This window comes from Myxine glutinosa, chromosome 5 (assembly GCF_964187855.1).
Source record: "Myxine glutinosa chromosome 5, kmMyxGlut1.1, whole genome shotgun sequence".
NCBI classification, from domain to species: Eukaryota; Metazoa; Chordata; class Myxini; order Myxiniformes; family Myxinidae; genus Myxine; species Myxine glutinosa.
In genome coordinates this window covers 415,586-440,079 of record NC_136265.1, presented here as the reverse complement: position 1 = coordinate 440,079, position 24,494 = coordinate 415,586, and the positions used below count along the sequence as shown (strand labels likewise).

The window sequence follows — 24,494 nt, the reverse complement described above, 5'->3', positions numbered from 1 at the left end:
CACACTTTATTTGCACATTAAAATTTGCTTCCTTGTCTGTTTTTTTTTGCCACCGAAATTCACACTTGACATTGCACATTAAAATTTGCTTCCTTGTCATTGTTTTTTTTTGCCACCGAAATTCACACTTGACATTGCACATTAATATTTGCTTACATGTCATTGTTTTTTTTTTGGCACTGAAATTCACACTTGACATTAAATTTGCACATTAAATTGCACATTGCACATTATTATTAATTGCACATTATTATTGCACATTGCACATTATTATTAATTGCACATTATTAATTGCACATTAAATTTTGCTTACATGTCATTGTTTTTTTTATTGTCACCGAAATTCATACTTGATATTGCACATTAAAATTTGCTTACATGCTATTGAATGTTTTTTTGTTTTTTTCACCGTAATTCATACTTGATATTGCACATTAAAATTTGCTTACATGCTATTGAATGTTTCTTTTTGTTTTTTTTTCACCGTAATTCATACTTGATATTGCACATTAAAATTTGCTTACATGCTATTGAATGTTTTTTTTGTTTTTTTCACCGTAATTCATACTTGATATTGCACATTAAAATTTGCTAACATGCTATTGAATGTTTTTTTTGTTTTTTTTTCACCGTAATTCATACTTGATATTGCACATTAAAATTTGCTTACATGCTATTGAATGTTTTTTTTTGTTTTTTTTTCACCGTAATTTATACTTGATATTGCACATTAAAATTTGCTTACATGTCATTGATTGATTTGAAAACATTTTGCATTTTGAATTTTTTTTTTTTTTTTTGGAAATTTTGCATTTTGCATTGATTTGAAAACATTTTGCTACCTCGGAGACATGCTGAATGGAGAAGGTGGATCAGACTTAGCAACTGTTGCTGGAGTGAGATGTGCATGGAAGAAGTTTCGGGAACTGAGTGGCGTGCTGATGAGGAGGGGTGTCGTTGAAGCTGAAGGGAAAGGTGCATGCTGCATTTGTGAGAAGTGTTATGATTTATGGGAGCGAGACATGGGTCATGGATGTAGAGCAGCAACGAAGGCTGGAAAGGGTGGAAATGCGAATGGTTCGGTCGATATGCGGAGTATCGTTGAGAGAGAGGAAGACAAATGATGAATTGCGAAAGATGATGGATAGAGCCTGTGATTGATGCTGTGAAGAGGAACAGGTGAGATGGTTTGGTCATGTGTTGAGGAAGGATGAAAGTGACTGGTTGAGAAGAGTGATGGAAATGAATGTAGAAGGAAGTAGAGGACGGGGAAGACCGAGAAAGACTTGGCTAAAGATGGTGGAAGAAGAAATGCGGGCAAGGGGGTTAACAAGGAGAGATGCAGAAAATAGGGCAAAATGGAGAAGATTGTCATGGGGACCGCAAGGCTAACCCCCGCTCTGGCAGGGAAAATGGCCTTAAAATGCATGTTGTTGTTGTTTGTCATTGATTGATTTGTTTTCTTTTTTTAATCCAATATCCCTCTAAGAACGTTTCTTTTATTTTTTGGTTAATACAGGCTAGAAGCAAACTTTGTGGTGCGAGCAGATGCTAACCCTCCATCACGTCAGAAGGGACTGAAGAGGTTTCAAGAAAATCCCTTACCGAACTGGGGGCCCAAAACCCGTGCAAAGTGTTGGTAATGTTACACTTCTGTTTTCTGCAAACATTTTACATATTGTGTTCCTTTTCTTCTGTTTTCCTTTTTACAATAATTAGATTCATGCATACTATTTTTTTCATCTTTTTCTCTTTTCATTGTTTACTGACAAGGTGGCCAGATCTCTCTTTTATATGCAAAAAGGTCTTTCTCTAAAGTATGCTCTCAAATAAAAATGTCAAGCTCACACAGAGCGTTGATTGAAGTTTGTTGCCTGCTGTGGGAAGCAAGCAGAAGTTAATGTTTCGGGCCTTACCGCTTGGTCATATCTGAAGAGCTCTCAGATAGTCAGGTTACTTGTACATGACATGACTAAAAGTATGTGGACACCCGAACATAACACCCTTATGTGCTCGTCGAATATCTCACTCCAAAATCAAGGACATTAATATGGAGTTGGTTTCCCAGCCCCCACACCCTCTCCCCAGGGATTTGCTTCCCTTCAGCCACAAGAGCATTAGTGAGGTCGGGCACTGATGTTGGGTGATTTGGCCTGGCTCGCAGTCGGCGTTCCAATTCATCCCAAAGATTTTCAATGGGGTTGAGGTCAGGGCTCTGTGCAGGCCAGTCAAGTTCTTCAACACTGATCTCGACAAACCATTTTTGTATGGACTTCGCTTTGTAGTCCAGTCATTAAAAACAAAAACAAAAAATGAACATATGTCACCCACAGGGTGAACCGTATCTTGCCATTTGACCTTGACCTTAATAATTTCGTATGGTGAATAGTATGTCTTCATGACCAACGCACATGAAATATTGAAAGATTTTGATGAGAACTGAGGAAATAATTTTTTCATGAAAATTCCGTTTTTTCGTCATGACGTCATCAAATGACGTCATAGCGTCAAACTGTTTACAGATCTGGGAAGCACTCATCAAGGGCATTCATATGAGGTATTACTCGATATGGTACCTACGATTTCAAAATTTGACCTTGGGGTCAATAATTGTCGACCTCCAGCGCTAACCATGAAGGTCAAGGCCGATCGCCACCAAAAACTAATCAGCTGAGCGCCGGACCATATACTAGATTCCCATGAAGTTTGGAGACGATCCGATCAAAGTTACTCAAAAAATTAGTGTTTCGTCGACCTCCATGATTGGCCGCAAAGTGACCTTGACCTTTGACCTTGACCTTCATAATTTTGTGTGCTAAAGGGTATCTCTAAAAGACTCTGATATGCGAACTTACAAGAGTTTCCAAAGGGAACTGTGCTCTACAGAGTGACCTAAACAATGCGAACTAAAGCAATACAATATACATGAAAAGTGCAGTTTTTTCGTCATAACGCCGTCAAATGACGTCACATTGTCAAACTAGTTATATGTTTGGAAAGCACTCAACAAGGGCTTCAATTTGAGGTACTACTCGATATGGTAACTGAAACTTGAAAATTTTACCTTTTGGTCAAAATTGAATGACCTTCAAAATGACCTTGAAGGTCAAGGCCGATCGACACCAAAAACTAATCAACTGAGCGCCATACCACACCCTATATACCCACCAAGTTTGGAGATCATAAGATCAAAGTTACTCAAAAAATAAGGGTTTCGTAATTTGACCTTGGGGTCAATAATTTTCGACCTCCAGCGCTAACCATGAAGGTCAAGGCCGATCGCCACCAAAAACTAATCAGCTGAGCGCCGGACCATATACTAGATTCCCATGAAGTTTGGAGACGATCCGATCAAAGTTACTCAAAAAATTAGTGTTTCGTCGACCTCCATGATTGACCACAAAGTGACCTTGACCTTTGACCTTGACCTTCAAAATTTTGTGTGCTGAAGGGTATCTCTATAGGACTCTGATATGCGAAGTTACAGGAATTTCCAATAATAACTGTGGTCTACAGAGTGATCTAAACGTGAAAAAAAATGATTAACCACAAACAAACAAAAAAACAAACATACAAGGTGACTGATACATCTTGCAAAAACTTCGTTTTGGCAAGATAAAAAACCACCTTTAGAGGCCATTTTTCCCCGCAAGCGGGGGTTGGCCTTTTCGGGAACTGTGGTTGTTGTTGTTTTTCGGTCCCCTTTTTGAAGCAATGTTTTACGGCCGGATGCCCTTCCTGACGCCAACCCTTTTTGCCGCCTTTAACGACAAGCAGGGAATTACCAGTGAACTGGTACTCAATTTGCCGACCTCGGAAGGATGACAGGCTGAGTCAACCCCCCTGGCGTTAATTCAGCGATTGACCCGGATTCAAACCCAGGATCCTAGGATCCTAAGCCGGCACCCTAGCCGCTAGCCCACCACCAGTCCAGTCATTAAACAACAATTATTACTGCATGTTCAACAAAATTTGAACAAAAGGTTTCCCGATAGGTTTCACCTCTTTGATACCTCTACGTTAAAAAAAAAAAAGTTTAACAAAATAGGACATGGGGAACTACCTGAAAATAGGCCAAATCCAAGATGGCCACCATCAAAATTAACCAAAGTGGAAAAATGTCATAAATATGGAATTGATCAAGATAAAAACATGTATGATTAGTCTATTTATATCAGCCTGAAAAGATAAATGCATTGGAATGTATTGTTTATATGTGCTGATTGATATGATAACATAGAGATTGTAGACTGTTGAAAAAGAAATAAAATTTTTAGTCAAATACAAAATGTTTGCCTAATAATGGCTAAAATTATTTATTAATTATAAATTAATATATAAAATTATATAGAAAATATGAAATTATTTATAATTTCATTAATATTAATCATGAAACATCTGTTTACTTATTTTCAGGTGTCTGATCTCAACTGATTGCGTCAACTGTAGACAAGAAATAGATGGCTACCTGTGTGCTGTGCCTGGAGGCAATTAACCTGGACAAGCCTCAGGAATATGCAAAGTTGACAGAAAAAGGTTGTAATGGTATTACTAATGCCAATAGACCGCAAATTAGATGTTCCAGACATCACATACACTGAAAACTGCTGCCTTGTTGTACACAGAGTGTCGAAGTAAGCATATTAACCCAAAAGCAATCAAGGCAGATCAAAAACGTAGTGCATCTACAGTCACGGCAGGAATATTTAGCGACCTGTATATTGAGCAAGTTCTGATGGGCAGTGTAAAATCAGTCGGTGGGCTGACTAGAGGATGTGGTTTCGAGGAATCAACCAGTCTGATCTGGCTACTATCTATGCCTGCATGTGCTGAAGTGCACAAGGCTATGCAGGAGGTAACAAGTATCTCAAGTCCAGGGGAGATGCACAAAGATCTCACACAGGCAAAACTCAAGCGTGATGCCAAAGATCTACAGTCCATCATTGATTATCTTGAAGAGAAAACCATTCTCACAGAATTCTAAAGAACTCCGGAGCCTATCATCAGGAGTGATAGCACTAGAAGGGTCAGTAGACGTTGACTCTGCTGAGACTGTTGGTGCTGCTATCCTGGTATCTATGGAGGGACTGTCCGTTTCAAAACACAAATTCACAAAAAAAACAACAGGTTAATAACCTAGCTTCCTCAGTGTATGTATCTGTTGATGGTCAGAAGATCCAGATCGATCCTAAGCAACTGTACCAGCGCCTCGTTGTTGCAGGCACTGGCACTATTGATATCCAGACACTGTTCCAGTATGAGCTGTGCTCCTATCCCTCATCCTTGTTCGGCACAAATTTTTTATGCGATTTGCAGTTAAGGCTGATCTACTGAATGGGTTAGTCAAGAAGGTACCAGCATGTGTTATAAAGGAGTTGCCCATCCGTGTTACCTATGTCATCGATGGAGGCGCCCTGTTACAGCGCCTGCCCTGGGCCAAGCCCACATCGTATGCCAATCTCTGCCAACTATATATTGCGTTTGTGCGCAACCACTATAACAATGCTCACATTGTGTTTGATGGCTATGGCAGTGGCCCTTCTACCAAAGATGACACTCATCAGAGGAGAACTGGTAGTGAGATGGGAGTGGATGTGGATTTCACTCCAGATATGTTGCTCAAAATGACGAAAAAGCCATTTTTGGCAAACACGAGAAACAAACAGAAATTCCTTCATCTCCTGGGATCTGAGATGGAGAAGAAAGAAGGCATTCAGGTCAGTCACTCATCTGGAGATGCTGATTATGACATTGCAATGACTGCCTGCACAATTGCTCTGACACTGCCTGTGGTAGTTGTAGGGGATGACACCGACCTTCTCATTCTGCTGCAACACCACTTCACGCCCAGCAAACATGAGACCATCTATCTTCAAACTAGCACAAAGCTCATTGATATATCCATCCTGCAGAAGGAACTTGACCCTGACCTCAGTCATTCCCTGCTCTTTATTCATGCACTGTCTGGATGTGATACGACATCGAAGCCCTATGGCATAGGAAAAATGTCAACTATGGGTAAATACCGTGGCCTCAAGGAATTCGCAGAGTTGTTCATGGTGGCAGATATTGATCGTGAGGAACTTGAGCTATCTGGTAATCAGGCCATTGCAACCATTTATGGTTGTAAGCATGGTTCAGATTTGAATTTTGAACGTGCATCTACGTTCACCGAGAAGGTTGCTTCAAGCTCCGGCTATCTGCCCCCTGAACGTCTTCCACCGACATCAGATGCTGCCAGATTCCACAGCCAGTGGGTCTACCTCCAAGTGCAGGCCTGGCCAGGCAACAACATGGAGGCGACAGAATGGGGCTGGGTGCTCTGCAAGACCCAGCATGAGTCTATCTTGAAGCCACACAGAATGGATCAACGTGCTGCACCTGCATCTCTACTCAAGATCATTAAATGCAACTGTACTGGAATGTGTGCCAAAAACACATGCTCCTGCAGGAAAAATGGACTCAAATGTAACTTGGTGTGTGGTCACTGTGAAGGCATAACATGCACAAATGGGCAAATTCATGATTCCAGTGACACCACTGACTAATAGTGATGCACTGTGCAAATTTCAGATAAGACATTGTAGGTGCAGAGAGGCATGGTGGTATTAACCTTAATCCAACAATTAAAGTGAATAAGAACATGTTTTAGAGTTCCATTGACATTATAATTTTGTCATCAACATTGAATATATAGATGTCAGGGGTTTGAATATGCTAATTGATAGACTTTCTAATGCCGTTAGTTATGTACATGTAGATATACTAATTTTGCATTTTTCGTCAAATCTTGGTGGCCATTTTGCATTATATGTAACATTGAACTTGAAAATTACATTCCATGTTTTTATCTTGGCTGGTTCCATATTTGAAATTTTTTTCACTTTGGTTAATTTTGATGGCGGCCATCTTGGATTTGGCCTCTTTTCAGGTAGTTCCCCATATCATATTTTGGTAAACTTTTTTTTGTTTAAAGTAGAGGTATCAAAGAGGTGAAACCCATCGAGAAACCTTTTGTACAAATGTTGTTGAACATCAACTATTTAATGACCGGACTATTGTGCACGAGGGCATCGTCATGCTGAAACAGGAAAGAGCCTTCCCCAAACTGTTGCCACAAAATTGGAAGCACACAATCACCTAGAATGGTATTGTATGCTGTAGCATTAAGGTTTCCCTTGACTGGAACTATCGGGCCTAGCCCAAACCATGAAAAACAGCCCCTAGACCATTATTCCTCTTCCACCAAACTTTACAGTTGGCACTATGCATTCGGGCAGTTGCGTTCTCCATGCATCTGCCAAACCCAGATTCGTCCCTAGGGATGGAGGGGGGTCTGGGGATCCTCCCCTAAGAATTTTTTTTCAATGATCGTCAGAAACGGTATTTTGTGCGGTCTTGGAAATTTCTGCATTTCCTTGCGTTCTTCCCTGACAGAGGGTACAAAGGCAATGTTCTGACAGTGGAGCACTGGAGCATGAAGGCACAGTTGGACACAAGCAAGGGGAACAAACAAACGTGCAAAAAGCAGAGAAACAGACAGGCAGAGAAACAGACAGGCAGAGAAACAGACAGGCAGAGAAACAGACAGGCAGAGAAACAGACAGGCAGAGAAACAGACAGGCAGAGAAACAGACAGGCAGAGAAACAGACAGGCAGAGAAACAGACAGGCAGAGAAACAGACAGGCAGAGAAACAGACAGGCAGAGAAACAGACAGGCAGAGAAACAGACAGGCAGAGAAACAGACAGACAGAGAAACAGACAGACAGAGAGAGACAGAGAGAGAGAGAGAGAGAGACACACACAGAGAGAGAGAGACACAGAGAGACAGACACAGAGAGAGACACAGACAGACAGACAGACAGAGACACAGACAGAGAGAGAGACAGACAGACAGACAGACAGACAGAAAGGAAAAGAAAAAACACAGACACACAGAAACACACACACAGAAACATACACACACAGAAACACACACACACACAGAAACACACACACACAGAAACACACACACACACACACACACACACACACACACACACACACACACACAGAAACACACACAGAAAAAAAGGCCGGGTAGGACAAAGAGTAACCTGCAGGTAAAGTGTTTGAGTGAGGTAGGTTTAATGGGGCTTACTAAAGATTGTGGGTATGTGTGTGGGATAACCTGAGATAGTGGTGCACTACCTGCTTAAATCCCTGTAGGGAAAAGTGTGATTGAACCACATCCAGGAGGCATTCCCAGAAATGGAAGGAAAGAGGAAGAAAAGAGTGTGTTCGGGTGAAAGCTTGGATTTTTGGAGTTGAACGAAGAGATGCATCTTGGAGGAGATAGAAAGGGTCAGAGTGGCAATAAGAGCAGAGCTCGACTGGAGGAGCAGTAGTAAAAGCAGAGTTGAGCAACCTGCCTGTGATGTGATGGCAACAGACCTTGTGCTTCAGTCTCATCACATGAGTTGCCAATAATGTTGGGAGCTTTAGATACCACATAATCCAGGAAAGATGGATGTGATGTTGGGGTACCAGCCCGTAGGAGAGAGTCGTTCTCCTTTGAGCTGCGTTTTCAACAAATGATAGAACGATGGAGGATCGTCTGCGTGGCCACCTTTGTAAATTGGTTGGCCCAGGCCAACTAGTGGCTCATGGTGAGGCCCAGAAGTTCAAGAGACTAAACATTTGTGGAATGCACTGAGGTTGCCCAGTTGCTGCTGACCATGGAAATATATAGATGACTTAATTTTAACTTTCTGAAGTGACAGGTGAGACTGAGATTTGCTAGGATTGAAAGACATGTTCCATTTGTCAGACCAGTATCTAATGAATTGCAAATTAGCAGAGAGTGACACAATTGTGCTGTCTGCCTGTCAATAGCATAGGGTTATTGTACGGCATAATATGGAGTCATCATACACGAGCCTCGATCTTGTATACAAAAAACAAAATCTGTAAAAACGAATAGCTTGGTTTTCCTGAGCATTGGAGAGGTCGTTTATGTCCTTGAGAAACAAGAATGGGCCCAAGACATTGTCATGGGCACACCAGCCTTCACTTCAAGTTGAGAGAAAATTATTACTGAGCAAAAGAGTTACCTACACGAGTTGAGGCTAAGAAACGTTCTCTGTTGCCTTAAAATTTGTGATGCTGTGATACTCTTCACCCCAAGCCCCAGTTCTTCTCCGTGAGCCAACCTTTCGCTGTTCTTGAAAGAGGTGTCTTTATATGTGTCAAAGACTATTTAGATTCTCTGACTCATGCTTCCATCATCCAGAGCCATTGACAGCACGACCATGGCCACTTCGCCAAAGTTGGCTTGATCACCTTTCACCTTCTCAATGAGATTCAGCACATTAATGACAGTTGCAGAATGTTCAGGCATTCCATCAGCTGGGCCTACATTCTTGTGCAATGCTGTAGCTAGAGCCGCCTTGTTGGTTTTCTGAAGGAGCCCTTCTGGGGTTGCCAATGCCCAAAGTAAGGGGCCCAAAGGATGTGAGATTGTGAGAGTACTTCTGCCATCTGAAGATCACGACCCTGTGCCATCACAACAATGTGACTGAAAAGTGCTCTGTCTGCTTGAAGAACAAGCATTCTGAGTATTGCGCTGCAATACATGTCCCTGACCGGCAGTCTGTCGTCCGGAAAACTGTTGGGGAAATTACCAAAGTTCAAAGTGCCATAACTTTGTCAAAAATGATCGAAACGTCGTGAAGTTCGAACTTGATCTGTAACTTATCATGAGGAAACCACGCGCCAAGTTTGAAATCATTAGCATTAAGAGTTTAGAAAAAAACTCCGGAAAACTGTTCTTTGCGTGACGGACTGACAGACTGAGGGACGGAGTGCAAACCTATAGTCCCCTCCGGTGTACACCGGTAGGGGACTAATAACTGTTCTGCCATTGCTTTTGATTTCCTTCTTCTTGCACAGATTGCTGAAGGTTTTCGGGTTGTTCATTTTAATTGGGTCATGGAATTTCTGAACGGTGGGTTACTCTCACGTCTTTAAGTTTTGAAGTTGGTGTAGCGCTTGTCTCCTACTTCCCAGGCCGCCTTCAGATCTGAGACTATCTCCTGCGGAGCTGTTTTTGCTGTGGAAGTACTGATGAGATCATGTGGTGTAGTGAAGGGGTTCACCCAGCTGTGGATCAGATTTAGTATTGCTGATGCAGCATCCTCATCTTTCCTGATTACTGTCTTGTGCAGCTCCATATGTTATGTTGAACATCTGCCCTGTTGCCATTCACCATTTCCCTCATCTGACTGAGAAAGGCACTCCTGTGTTCAGATGTGATGCAGTAATGTTTCACTGCTCCCGATTTCAAGTTGAACCTTGCTGTTCCACCTGGTGTTTGGGTGTCTTTTCACGGTGACCTCTGTAGTTTGGTAACATTGTGGTTGGAATTACCAACTTTGTTTACCATATGGTAACTACCAAGTCAAAGGAGTCTTTGGGTCACCAAACCTTTAATCATTTTGAATCAATATTGCCATCTGCATTGCATTCCGATTTCAGTCACAAAATTGGTGAGAATTGTAATTTGAATGTCAGTGTAAGGGGTGTTGCAAAATATATGATACCTTTTTCCCCAAAGATGAAATGAAGTTTCAATCGGATGAAAATCCAACCAAAGGCTTTATTTCATTCACAAATTAAAAACTCACATCTAATACGCGTCAATATATCCACCATTAGCTTCAGAAACCATTTGAAGTCGACTTTTAAAAGATTTCAGCAAAGACACGAACATTAGTCGCAAATATGACGGAGACAACACGCAGGCAACGTGCGTGACATGTCATGACGATGCACGCGAAATTTGAATTCAAAAATCGCGGACATGTGGTCAATACAATCTGGGGGGGAAAAAGTATCATTTATTCTGCAACATGTGGTCAATACACAGTTGCCTGGTACAATACATACAATAGCCTGGTGTTGGCTTAGCGGTTAGGGTGCAGGCTTGGGATCCTAGGATCCTGGGTTTGAATCCTGGTTGATCGCTAAAATTAACACCAGGGGGGTTGACACAGCCTGTCATCCTTCCGAGGTCGGCAAATTGAGTACCAGCTTGCTGGGATGAATGATCCCGGTGTGTACCCCAATTTAGAATAGGTACACCGTATCCCTGCGCATCGTAAGAGGCGACTACGGGTTGGCGTCAGGAAGGGCATCCGGCCATAAAAACATTGCCTCAAACAGGGAACCATGATTGTCATCGGGCCCGCAAGGCTATCCCCCGCTCTAGCGGGGAAAATGGCCTTAAAACGATCATTCATTCATATTCATGTGGTCAATACAATCTGGGGGGAAAAAGTATCATTTATTTTGCAACACCCTATGTAATATTGTGCACATACATGTCAACATATGTCAGATAAGATTGCAACTGCTATCATAATGTTGGGAAAGGGCTCCTGTGACGAGTTATTGATGAATGATGATATTTGGTGCATGATGTCTTTAAATAATTAAATGTAAAACTAAATTAAATGTAAATATGATTGAAAGAAAACGTCATTTTGAGTGGGTTTGGGTGCTTGTTTCTATCATTTTAAAGTTCATTGTGACCATTATATTGTTGCGGTTTTGAGAGTGTACATATAACATCATTAAAGGTTAATGGTTTTCCCCCATAGTTAGTCTACAAGCAACACGTAGGCCCATTTAGGATATTAGTTATGTCATAGTATGTGTGAGGATAAGGCCATTTCCTTAGTAACATCTGCGTTGTGTAAAATAAATAAGATAGGCCCCCTTTCATTTTGCTTCCAGCCTTCCACCCTCCAAATCTACCTCGTTGGGCAGAATCCATCCCGCGCCCCATTTTGGCTATTGCACCTCGCATTAGGATGCTCCCTAGTCAAATGACACGAGGTAGGCCTGAGAGAGGGAGGAGTGTGGCGGCGGAGGAGTGTGGCGGGTCAGGGTGTGGCGGCGTCGAGGTTGAAGCGGGGGAGACAGCGACGGTAAGGGCCACCAGCCAATCAGGGCTCGGGTGACATGGTGTGATAAGGGCGTGCCTATATAAGCGCACGCACAAAGCCCTTGATGAGGACTTACGCAACAGCGCTCGTATGAAGAGGACTGTCGGAGGACTGAAGTGAAGGACTGCCCTTGTCAGGACTTCTGCGGGAGAGGCGATTTGCTATTGAACTTGTATTGGGAGCGCCTATGAACTTGTATTGGGAGCGCCTATGAACTTGTATTGGGAGCGCATATAGCGCCTGTCCATCTGTTACGTATGCAGCCACGCCAGCGTAACCGTCAAGCCCAGCTTACCGTTCGCCCTGTAATTGTCCGATCCGCGCCAACGACCCGCGGGGAGCTTCTGCCGTCCTGACCATCTTCTTCGCGGTGCGAGTCGGGGGCCGGAGAACGAGCTGTTGGACATCATCCCTGACCATCAACCTGACCATCTACAACCCCGTGTGAGTGTGTCCGAGTGTGAAACGGGCCCGTGTCCTGGGATAAGTATAAGACTGTATAAGGCTGCACTGTGTGTTCTTCTGCTTCTCATTGTACATAGTGTAATAAACCAACTGTTATTCCTTGTTTCTTCCTGATTCGACCGTATCAGTGATTTCCTCCATTGGGTAAGCGTGGCACGATAGGAACCGCTCGGATCGGGATCTAGTTCTTGATAACGGCTCGGGTCACGGTTCGCTACCGCTCGGCGTTTCCACCTTTAACCGTGATTCGGGCGGGGCTTATTTCCTTGCTTCCTAGGCGGCGTTGGTACTTAGGTAATAGGAATTCAGCCTACAACCCTATTTCACGCCGTCCGGAAGGAACGTCATAGCCCCGGATCCTGTCGGCTAGTCAAAGACAAGGGGACTAACCCCCCCCCCCCCCCTTGGTAAGGGGAGAAGGCCGACGAGGAGATCCGCAACAATATTTATCACTGGTGCATAATTTTTATAGCATTATATGAGGAATTTAATATCCTTGCCAACAAGATTTTAAAAAACCTTGGTGAAAATACTTGTATACATTCTTTATACACCATGAACTGACAATGACCCGATTACATTTTGGATGGGAAATCTGCAACCGGCAATCTAAGGGGTAGAGTTATATATTGAGTGATAAAATAGAGAAGGCCGATAGCTACGTGCTGCTTTCACACATTTTCCATCTTTAGAAACCCTGGCCTTGCGAAAAAAAAATCACAGTTAGCCTTGCTCCCTCTGACTGAGACCGACAAATACAGACTTGGCATTTAATATGGAATATTTTTTTTGTTGGGGTGAACTTACTTTTCAAGATGTCTTAGAACCAAAAGTTCATTGGAATTATGTTGAAATTATTCTAGATTTTGTTAATGTGACCTTTAAAAGAAACAAAAACCACATTTGACATTTCGAAGCAAATAAATTGATCCTTGAAAGTGATGTAAACTGATATCGAACTCAATTCACGGACAGTACTGTGTTAAACTTCTGTGCGTTTTCCAGAAGTATCTCTTTATTTTGCACATTAGCCAAAATTTTTTTTTTTTTAAAACAAAAGTTAAATTACGACTGGGATTACGGACAGTAAAATTACAGTTCAGTACTTCGTGTAACCCCCACGAGCATTCAGGAGAGCACGTACACGTTGAGGCATGCTGTTGACGAGATTTGCCAAGGTTTGGACAGGAATCGCTTGCCATGCAGTGACAATAGCCTGCTGCAATTCACGCACAGAGGCAGGCTGCTGGTCCAAGTTGTCGATTTGACACGTTAATTCTGCCCACAAGTTCTCTATCGGATTCATATCTGGGGACATGGCAGGCCACTCCATATGCTCTACACCACGGTCAGCAAGAAAGTGTTGGATCATGCGAGCACGATGAGGCCGTGCATTGTCATCTTGGAAGACAAAGTTTCCTCGAAAGGCTGCACGAACAAATGGAAGCAATGTTTCTTCCAGAATGGCCCTGTACTTGAACTGGTTCAGGTTTCCATTCAGAACAACCAGGTCAGGTTTGCCCCCTGCATGAAAAGCAGCCCAAACGGTCACCCCACCACCTCCAGCTTGGACTCTTGGCACTATACAATCTTCGTTGTAGGCTTCATGCACTTGTCTGCGCACTCGGACGCGGCCATATTGACGATAGACCAGAAATCTAGACTTGTCACTGAAGATCACGTGATTCCAGTGTCCTGGCTGCCATTGACGGTGCTCTCTGGCCCACTGCAATCAGCGCTGGCGGTGTTGTCTGGTCAGGCGTGGCTTTCTCAGGGGACGCCTGGCACGATAGCCTGCTTGAACCAGTCGTTGGTTGACTAGCCTTCTGGATAGAGGCACATTTGTCAGTTGCTGCCACTCAGCCCTAAGCCGATTAGCTGATTTGGTACGGCCATTGCGGACTAACCGGTGCAGCTGGCGATCATCCCTCCTTGTGGTTCTGGGGGGACGTCCTGACCTCGGTATTGGAGTAGGGACACCCCTCTGAGCATTTCGTTTCAGGATCTTTGACACCTGACCTTGAGTGATGCCATACAGCCGAGCAAGAGCACGCTGTTTCATGCCGGAATTTCGTAAAGCCACCACTAAATGACAAACAGCATTGTCGAGTTGACGGACCATGTCCAGGGGAAGCGGCAATAACTTTTGTAGACGTGCAGCAGTTGTTTTCCACTAATACAGAACGCAACAACACTTGTATACCCGACTGTGAAGCCAATCGTCAAATGCACCTGTCCGTACATTTTGCCACGCCACCTGTGATATAATCCTGCTGTTAACTTCTTGCTGTGACAGACAATCAGTGACATGGTTCTTGTAACAAAGAAATCACCGAAGCGTGAAAGAAACTCACCAGATTGATATACCGAGTTCAGAAAGTAAACCGAAGTCAAGAAAAAAAAATAATTCCATATTAAATGCCAAGTCTGTAATTCTGGGCACTTCTGAGCTCCTCACCACATACAAGGCTTTCATCCGTAGTTCAATGGAATACTGCTCTCCCCTCTAGGCTGGTGCTCCTGCCTCACACCTAGCTCGGCTTCACGCGGTTGAAACCAAACCATTCAGAATCATTGGAATCTCCCGCGATGAAGCTGAATCTGAGGGCCTTTCTCTATCTCACAGCAGGCAGTTAGGTGGTCTTTCTGTCTTTCTGTCTTCTACCGACTCCTCTCCGGCCGAGCTCCCCCTGCTCCCCCTGCTCTCTCTGTGCTTTGTCCACCAAATATTCCTGTACGACGCACAAGATCTGCCAGAAACCCTCTTCTGGTGAAACTGGCAAAATCAAGACTCTCTATTCACCTTCACTCTTTTATTCCTCTTTTCTCCCGCCTCTGGAACAAACTCCCACACTCTCTTCAATCCCACTCCTCCCTCCAGGTCTAAAACAGCTGTTAACCACCATCTCTTATCGTCCCCCATCCAAAACCTTGATCTTCTCTACCCCCATTAAAACACCCAAAATCCACCTCTTTCAATCCCCAACTTCTTTCCTGAAATCGAGTAGTGAAATTCCAAGTCATGTTCATTTGCTTTATACCATGTACCCCTCCCTCCTACGCAGCCCTCCCCCTTCTACAGATATACCGGCATCCCTGTTCTCTACTGTTGTTGTGCTTGTGTGCTTCCCTCTCTGTCCCCCTCTTGACTCCCGCTCTCTTCATTGCATGTTTTATGTGTCTGTGCATGTTTTAATGTTCAATGTGTTAGTTCTTACACGAGCCTCGATTCTGTATACAAAAAAAAACAAAAACAAGTACACATACATTCAAAGTACACCGCCCCATGCCAAATAATTAAATATGCTGCAGCGCGGCATTGCCGGGGCGCCTCCGGCGCCCGGCAATACCGCAGTGCAGCTCATTAAGGCTGTATTGGGAGGGAGAGGTGTACACTAATTGATTGATTAATTGTATAATTAAAATCAATAAAAGATTATCACAAAATATTTTCATAATCAATTGGCTAATCGCATAACTAAACCACTAGTGCTTCATCCGAAGATGTATCTTTTAGAAATTTAATTAAATAAGTCATTTATAAAAAATTAAATAATTAATTGATTACTCAATAAATAATTAATCGATTAATCAATAAATACTTAATAGATGAAATGATTAATCAATAAATCAAAAATATCCTTGATAGCCACATCACTTGGTCACTCATGTCCAAATATTAGCTTCCCAGCTCAAAAGGTGCCTGAGATATTGGCCAAATGAGAAAGAAAATAAATAAATGATTAATAATGAAAATAAATAAATAATAATCATAAAAAAATTAAATTATTAATCAATTTGGTCAGAGAACACATAAACTACCACTATTTCATCAGAATCTGTAACTTTAAAAAAAAAATTTTTTTTGTCATTAATCGAATAATTAAATAATTAATCGATTAATTGATTAATTAATAAATCAAAAATATCCTTTGCAGCCAAATCACCTGGTCATTGGCATGTCCAAATATCAGCTTCCTAACTCAAAAGGTGCCTGAGTTAATAATGGTCAGAAGAGAAATGAAATTTAATTAATTAAATAAGTACTTAATTAAACGCTAATAATTAAATAACTCCTCAATTAATTGATTATTCAAAAAACAAAAAATACCGTATTTGACAAAGGACTTGCTCACTACTGTGCCGAAATTTCAGCTTCCTAGCTCAAAGGATGGCTGAGATATCGTCCGGACAACCAAGAAAGAAAACAAACAAACAAGAAAACAAACAAGTACAAATACATTCAAAGTACACCGCCCCATGCCAAATAATTAAATATGCTGCAGCGCGGCATTGCCGGGGCGCCTCTGGCGCCCGGCAATACCGCAGTGCAGCTCATTAAGGCTGCATTGGGAGGGAGGGGTGTACACTAATTGATTGATTAATTGTATAATTAAAATCAATAAAAGATTATCACAAAATATTTTCATAATCAATTGGCTAATCGCATAACTAAACCACTAGTGCTTCATCCGAAGATGTATCTTTTAGAAATTTAATTAAATAAGTCATTTATAAAAAATTAAATAATTAATTGATTACTCAATAAATAATTAATCGATTAATCAATAAATAATTAATAGATGAAATGATTAATCAATAAATCAAAAATATCCTTGATAGCCACATCACTTGGTCACTCATGTCCAAATATTAGCTTCCCAGCTCAAAAGGTGCCTGAGATATTGGCCAAATGAGAAAGAAAATAAATAAATGATTAATAATGAAAATAAATAAATAATAATCATAAAAAAATTAAATTACAAGTACACATACATTCAAAGTACACCGCCCCATGCCAAATAATTAAATATGCTGCAGCGCGGCATTGCCGGGGCGCCTCCGGCGCCCGGCAATACCGCAGTGCAGCTCATTGAGGCTGCATTGGGAGGGAGAGGTGTACACTAATTGATTGATTAATTGTATAATTAAAATCAATAAAAGATTATCACAAAATATTTTCATAATCAATTGGCTAATCGCATAACTAAACCAGTAGTGCTTCATCCGAAGATGTATCTTTTAGAAATTTAATTAAATAAGTCATTTATAAAAAATTAAATAATTAATTGATTACTCAATAAATAATTAATCGATTAATCAATAAATACTTAATAGATGAAATGATTAATCAATAAATCAAAAATATCCTTGATAGCCACATCACTTGGTCACTCATGTCCAAATATTAGCTTCCCAGCTCAAAAGGTGCCTGAGATATTGGCCAAATGAGAAAGAAAATAAATAAATGATTAATAATGAAAATAAATAAATAATAATCATAAAAAAATTAAATTATTAATCAATTTGGTCAGAGAACACATAAACTACCACTATTTCATCAGAATCTGTAACTTAAAAAAAAAAATTTTTTTTGTCATTAATCGAATAATTAAATAATTAATCGATTAATTGATTAATTAATAAATCAAAAATATCCTTTGCAGCCAAATCACCTGGTCATTGGCATGTCCAAATATCAGCTTCCTAACTCAAAAGGTGCCTGAGTTAATAATGGTCAGAAGATAAATGAAATTTAATTAATTAAATAAGTACTTAATTAAACGCTAATAATTAAATAACTCCTCAATTAATTGATTATTCAAAAAACAAAAAATACCGTATTTGACAAAGGACTTGCTCACTACTGTGCCGAAATTTCAGCTTCCTAGCTCAAAGGATGGCTGAGATATCGTCCGGACAACCAAGAAAGAAAGAAAACAAGTACACATACATTCAAAGTACACCGCCCCATGCCAAATAATTAAATATGCTGCAGCGCGGCATTGCCGGGGCGCCTCCGGCGCCCGGCAATACCGCAGTGCAGCTCATTGAGGCTGCATTGGGAGGGAGAGGTGTACACTAATTGATTGATTAATTGTATAATTAAAATCAATAAAAGATTATCACAAAATATTTTCATAATCAATTGGCTAATCGCATAACTAAACCAGTAGTGCTTCATCCGAAGATGTATCTTTTAGAAATTTAATTAAATAAGTCATTTATAAAAAATTAAATAATTAATTGATTACTCAATAAATAATTAATCGATTAATCAATAAATACTTAATAGATGAAATGATTAATCAATAAATCAAAAATATCCTTGATAGCCACATCACTTGGTCACTCATGTCCAAATATTAGCTTCCCAGCTCAAAAGGTGCCTGAGATATTGGCCAAATGAGAAAGAAAATAAATAAATGATTAATAATGAAAATAAATAAATAATAATCATAAAAAAATTAAATTATTAATCAATTTGGTCAGAGAACACATAAACTACCACTATTTCATCAGAATCTGTAACTTAAAAAAAAAAAATTTTTTTGTCATTAATCGAATAATTAAATAATTAATCGATTAATTGATTAATTAATAAATCAAAAATATCCTTTGCAGCCAAATCACCTGGTCATTGGCATGTCCAAATATCAGCTTCCTAACTCAAAAGGTGCCTGAGTTAATAATGGTCAGAAGATAAATGAAATTTAATTAATTAAATAAGTACTTAATTAAACGCTAATAATTAAATAACTCCTCAATTAATTGATTATTCAAAAAACAAAAAATACCGTATTTGACAAAGGACTTGCTCACTACTGTGCCGAAATTTCAGCTTCCTAGCTCAAAGGATGGCTGAGATATCGTCCGGACAACCAAGAAAGAAAGAAAACAAGAAAACAACCAGAGTGAAAACTGAGTACTCTCTTTCAGCGTGCGTCACTGCCGAGCCCCCTTCGGTGCCCAGCAATGACGATTTGCAATGCCTGGAGATGGCATAGGAAAGGTGCGGTGTACAACAAGAAAACAACCAGAGTGAAAACTGAGTACTCTCTTTCAGCGTGCGTCACTGCCGAGCCCCCTTCGGTGCCCAGCAATGACGATTTGCAATGCCTGGAGATGGCATAGGAAAGGTGCGGTGTACAACAAACAAGAAAGAAACCAGAGTGAAAACTGAGTACTCTCTTTCAGCGTGCGTCACTGCCGAGCCCCCTTTGGTGCCCGGCAATGACGATTTGCAATGCCTGGAGATGGCATAGGAAAGGAGCGGTGTACAACAAGTACACATACATTCAAAGTACACCGCCCCCATGCCAAATAATTAAATATCCTACAGCGCGGCATTGCAGTATTGCATTGCAGTATTGCAAATACCGCAGTGCAGCTCATTGAGGCTGCATTGGGAGGGAGAGGTGTGCACTACTTGATTGATTAATTGTATAATTAAAATCAATAAAAGATTATCACAAAATATTTTCATAATCAATTGGCTAATCGCATAACTAAACCACGAGTGCTTCATCCGAAGATGTATCTTTTAGAAATTTAATTAAATAAGTCATTTATAAAAAATTAAATAATTAATTGATTACTCAATAATTAATTAATCATTAAATAATTAATAGATGAAATGATTAATCAATAAATCAAAAATATCGATAGCCACATCACTTGGTCACTCATGTCCAAATATTAGCTTCCCAGCTCAAAAGGTGCCTGAGATATTGGCCAAATGAGAAAGAAAATAAATAAATGATTAATAATGATAATAAATAAATAATAATCATAAAAAAATTAAATTATTAATCAATTTGGTCAGAGAACACATAAACTACCACTATTTCATCAGAATCTGTAACTTAAAAAAAAAATTTTTTTTTGTCATTAATCGAATAATTAAATAATTAATCGATTAATTGATTAATTAATAAATCAAAAATATCCTTTGCAGCCAAATCACCTGGTCATTGGCATGTCCAAATATCAGCTTCCTAACTCAAAAGGTGCCTGAGTTAATGGTCAGAAGAGAAAGGAAATTTGATTAATTAAATAAGTACTTAATTAATCGCTAATAATTAAATAACTCCTCAATTTATTGATTAATCAAAAAAAAAAATACCGTTTTTGACAAAGGACTTTCTCACTATTGTGCCAAAATTTCAGCTTCCTAGCTCAAAGGATGGCTGAGATATCGCCCGGACAAACAAACAAGAAAGAAAACAAGTACACATACATTCAAAGTACACCGCCCCCATGCCAAATAATTAAATATCCTACAGAGCGGCATTGCCGGGGCACCTCCGGCACCCGGCAATACCGCAGTGCAGCTCATTGAGGCTGCATTGGGAGGGAGAGGTGTACACTAATTGATTGATTAATTGTATAATTAAAATCAATAAAAGATTATCACAAAATATTTTCATAATCAATTGGCTAATAGCATAACTAAACCACTAGTGCTTCATCCGAAGATGTATCTTTCAGAAATTTAATTAAATATGTCATTAATAAAAAATTAAATAATTAATTGATTACTCAATAAATAATAAATCGATTAATCAATAAATAATTAATCGATTAAATGATTAATCAATAAATCAAAAATATCCTTGATAGCCACATCACTTGGTCACTCATGTCCAAATATTAGCTTCCCAGCTCAAAAGGTGCCTGAGATATTGGCCAAATGAGAAAGAAAATAAATAAATGATTAATAATGAAAATAAATAAATAATAATCATAAAAAAATTAAATTAATCAATTTGGTCAGAGAACACATAAACTACCACTATTTCATCAGAATCTGTAACTTTAAAAAAAAATTTTTTTTTGTCATTAATCGAATAATTAAATAATTAATCGATTAATTGATTAATTAATAAATCAAAAATATCCTTTGAAGCCAAATCACCTGGTCATTGGCATGTCCAAATGTCAGCTTCCTAACTCAAAAGATGCCTGAGTTAATGGTCAGAAGAGAAAGGAAATTTGATTAATTAAATAAGTACTTAATTAATCGCTAATAATTAAATAACTCCTCAATTTATTGATTATTCAAAAAACAAAAAATACCGTATTTGACAAAGGACTTGCTCACGACTGTGCCGAAATTTCAGCTTCCTAGCTCAAAGGATGGCTGAGATATCGTCCGGACAACCAAGAAAGCAAGAAAACAAACAAACAAGAAACCAGAGTGAAAACTGAGTACTCTCTTTCAGCGTGCGTCACTGCCGAGCCCCCTTTGGTGCCCGGCAATGACGATTTGCAATGCCTGGAGATGGCATAGGAAAGGAGCGGTGTACAACAAGAAAGAAAGAAAGAAAACAAGAAAGAAAGAAAACAAGTACACATACATTCAAAGTACACCGCCCCATGCCAAATAATTAAATATGCTGCAGCGCGGCTTTGCCGGGGCGCCTCGGGCGCCCGGCAATACCGCAGTGCAGCTCATTGAGGCTGCATTGGGAGGGAGAGGTGTACACTAATTGATTGATTAATTGTATAATTAAAATCAATAAAAGATTATCACAAAATATTTTCATAATCAATTGGCTAATCGCATAACTAAACCACTAGTGCTTCATCCGAAGATGTATCTTTTAGAAATTTAATTAAATAAGTCATTTATAAAAAATTAAATAATTAATTGATTACTCAATAAATCAAAAATATCCTTGATAGCCACATCACTTGGTCACTCATGTCCAAATATTAGCTTCCCAGCTCAAAAGGTGCCTGAGATATTGGCCAAATGAGAAAGAAAATAAATAAATGATTAATAATGAAAATAAATAAATAATAATCATAAAAAAATTAAATTATTAATCAATTTGGTCAGAGAACACATAAACTACCACTATTTCATCAGAATCTGTAACTAAAAAAAAAAAATTTTTTTGGTCATTAATCGAATAATTAAATAATTAATCGATTAATTGATTAATTAATAAATCAAAAATGTCCTTTGCAGCCAAATCACCTGGTCATTGGCATGTCCAAATATCAGCTTCCTAACTCAAAAGGTGCCTGAGTTAATGGTCAGAAGAGAAAGGAAATTTGATTAATTAAATAAGTACTTAATTAATCGCTAATAATTAAATAACTCCTCAATTTATTGATTAATCAAAAAAAAAAATACCGTTTTTGAGAAAGGACTTGCTCACTATTGTGCCGAAATTTCAGCTTCCTAGCTCAAAGGATGGCTGAGATATCGCCCGGACAACCAAGAAAGAAAACAAACAAGTACACATACATTCAAAGTACACCGCCCCATGCCAAATAATTAAATATGCTGCAGCGCGGCATTGCCGGGGCGCCTCCGGCGCCCGGCAATACCGCAGTGCAGCTCATTGAGGCTGCATTGGGAGGGAGAGGTGTACACTAATTGATTGATTAATTGTATAATTAAAATCAATAAAAGATTATCACAAAATATTTTCATAATCAATTGGCTAATCGCATAACTAAACCAGTAGTGCTTCATCCGAAGATGTATCTTTTAGAAATTTAATTAAATAAGTCATTTATAAAAAATTAAATAATTAATTGATTACTCAATAAATAATTAATCGATTAATCAATAAATACTTAATAGATGAAATGATTAATCAATAAATCAAAAATATCCTTGATAGCCACATCACTTGGTCACTCATGTCCAAATATTAGCTTCCCAGCTCAAAAGGTGCCTGAGATATTGGCCAAATGAGAAAGAAAATAAATAAATGATTAATAATGAAAATAAATAAATAATAATCATAAAAAAATTAAATTATTAATCAATTTGGTCAGACAACACATAAACTACCACTATTTCATCAGAATCTGTAACTTAAAAAAAAAAAATTTTTTTGTCATTAATCGAATAATTAAATAATTAATCGATTAATTGATTAATTAATAAATCAAAAATATCCTTTGCAGCCAAATCACCTGGTCATTGGCATGTCCAAATATCAGCTTCCTAACTCAAAAGGTGCCTGAGTTAATAATGGTCAGAAGATAAATGAAATTTAATTAATTAAATAAGTACTTAATTAAACGCTAATAATTAAATAACTCCTCAATTAATTGATTATTCAAAAAACAAAAAATACCGTATTTGACAAAGGACTTGCTCACTACTGTGCCGAAATTTCAGCTTCCTAGCTCAAAGGATGGCTGAGATATCGTCCGGACAACCAAGAAAACAAACAAGAAACCAGAGTGAAAACTGAGTACTCTCTTTCAGCGTGCGTCACTGCCGAGCCCCCTTCGGTGCCCGGCAATGACGATTTGCAATGCCTGGAGGTGGCATAGGAAAGGAGCGGTGTACAACAAACAAGAAAGAAAGCAAGAAACCAGAGTGAAAACCCTTTCAGCGTGCGTCACTGCCGAGCCCCCTTTGGTGCCCAGCAATGACGATTTGCAATGCCTGGAGATGGCATAGGAAAGGTGCGGTGTACAACAAGAAACCAGAGTGAAAACTGAGTACTCTCTTTCAGCGTGCGTCACTGCCGAGCCCCCTTTGGTGCCCGGCAATGACAATTTGCAATGCCTGGAGATGGCATAGGAAAGGAGCGGTGTACAAAAACCCATTGGCTCATGCCTTACCTTAACATGAATTTTGCCCAAGGTGAAAACCCCCCTTGAGGAGAGGTGCAAAGGAAGTCGCTACAACTTCCATTGTGTGATCCTTCATCTTCCTGTTATGTTTTGTTGCGATTGGAAATGTAACAACCAAATGTATCACAGTCAGACAGACAGACTCCAGACTAGACAGACAGATAGACATCAATTTGCATGTTTTAGTATGATAGGTAGCAGATAAGTTTACCTTTTCTTAATCTACACTCTATCCCTAAATGTTGAAGGTAAAGGTCAGATGGCGGTCTGAACAAGATATGCCATCATTGGATCTCGGGCCAAGGGTATGTTGCAGGTGATCGCCAAGGGTAAGCAGGGTGAGGCGTACCCTTGGTGATGGCTTTGTGATCCCAGATATCGAATTATTTGTGGGAATTCATTTTACTAGGGCATGCCCGTACTATATATATATCTAAAATTATATCCCCCCCCTCTATTTACATGAAATGGTTTGGTCCATTCGCAAAGCCAAAGCGAACGGCTTGCGAGTACGGTGACAATCCCCCCCTCTATTTACATGAAATGGTTTGGTCCATTCGCAAAGCCAAAGCGAACGGCTTGCGAGTACGGTGACAATCCCCCCCCTCTATTTACATGAAATGGTTTGGTCCAAAGCGAACGGCTTGCG

The 24,494-nt window shown here is 39.7% G+C and overlaps 1 protein-coding gene across 8 annotated transcripts in view; it reads left to right on the top strand.

Moving 5' to 3' along the window:
• TRMT1 (tRNA methyltransferase 1) overlaps positions 1 to 24,494 on the top strand; it is a 193,448-nt gene that overhangs the window by 144,152 nt on the left and 24,802 nt on the right. For all 8 annotated transcript variants that reach the window (XM_078777475.1, XM_078777474.1, XM_068117983.2 and 5 more), the window contains one exon: positions 1,520 to 1,639. In XM_078777475.1, the coding sequence (XP_078633601.1) occupies positions 1,520 to 1,639 (120 nt within the window). The remainder of the gene's footprint in view (positions 1 to 1,519; positions 1,640 to 24,494) is intronic.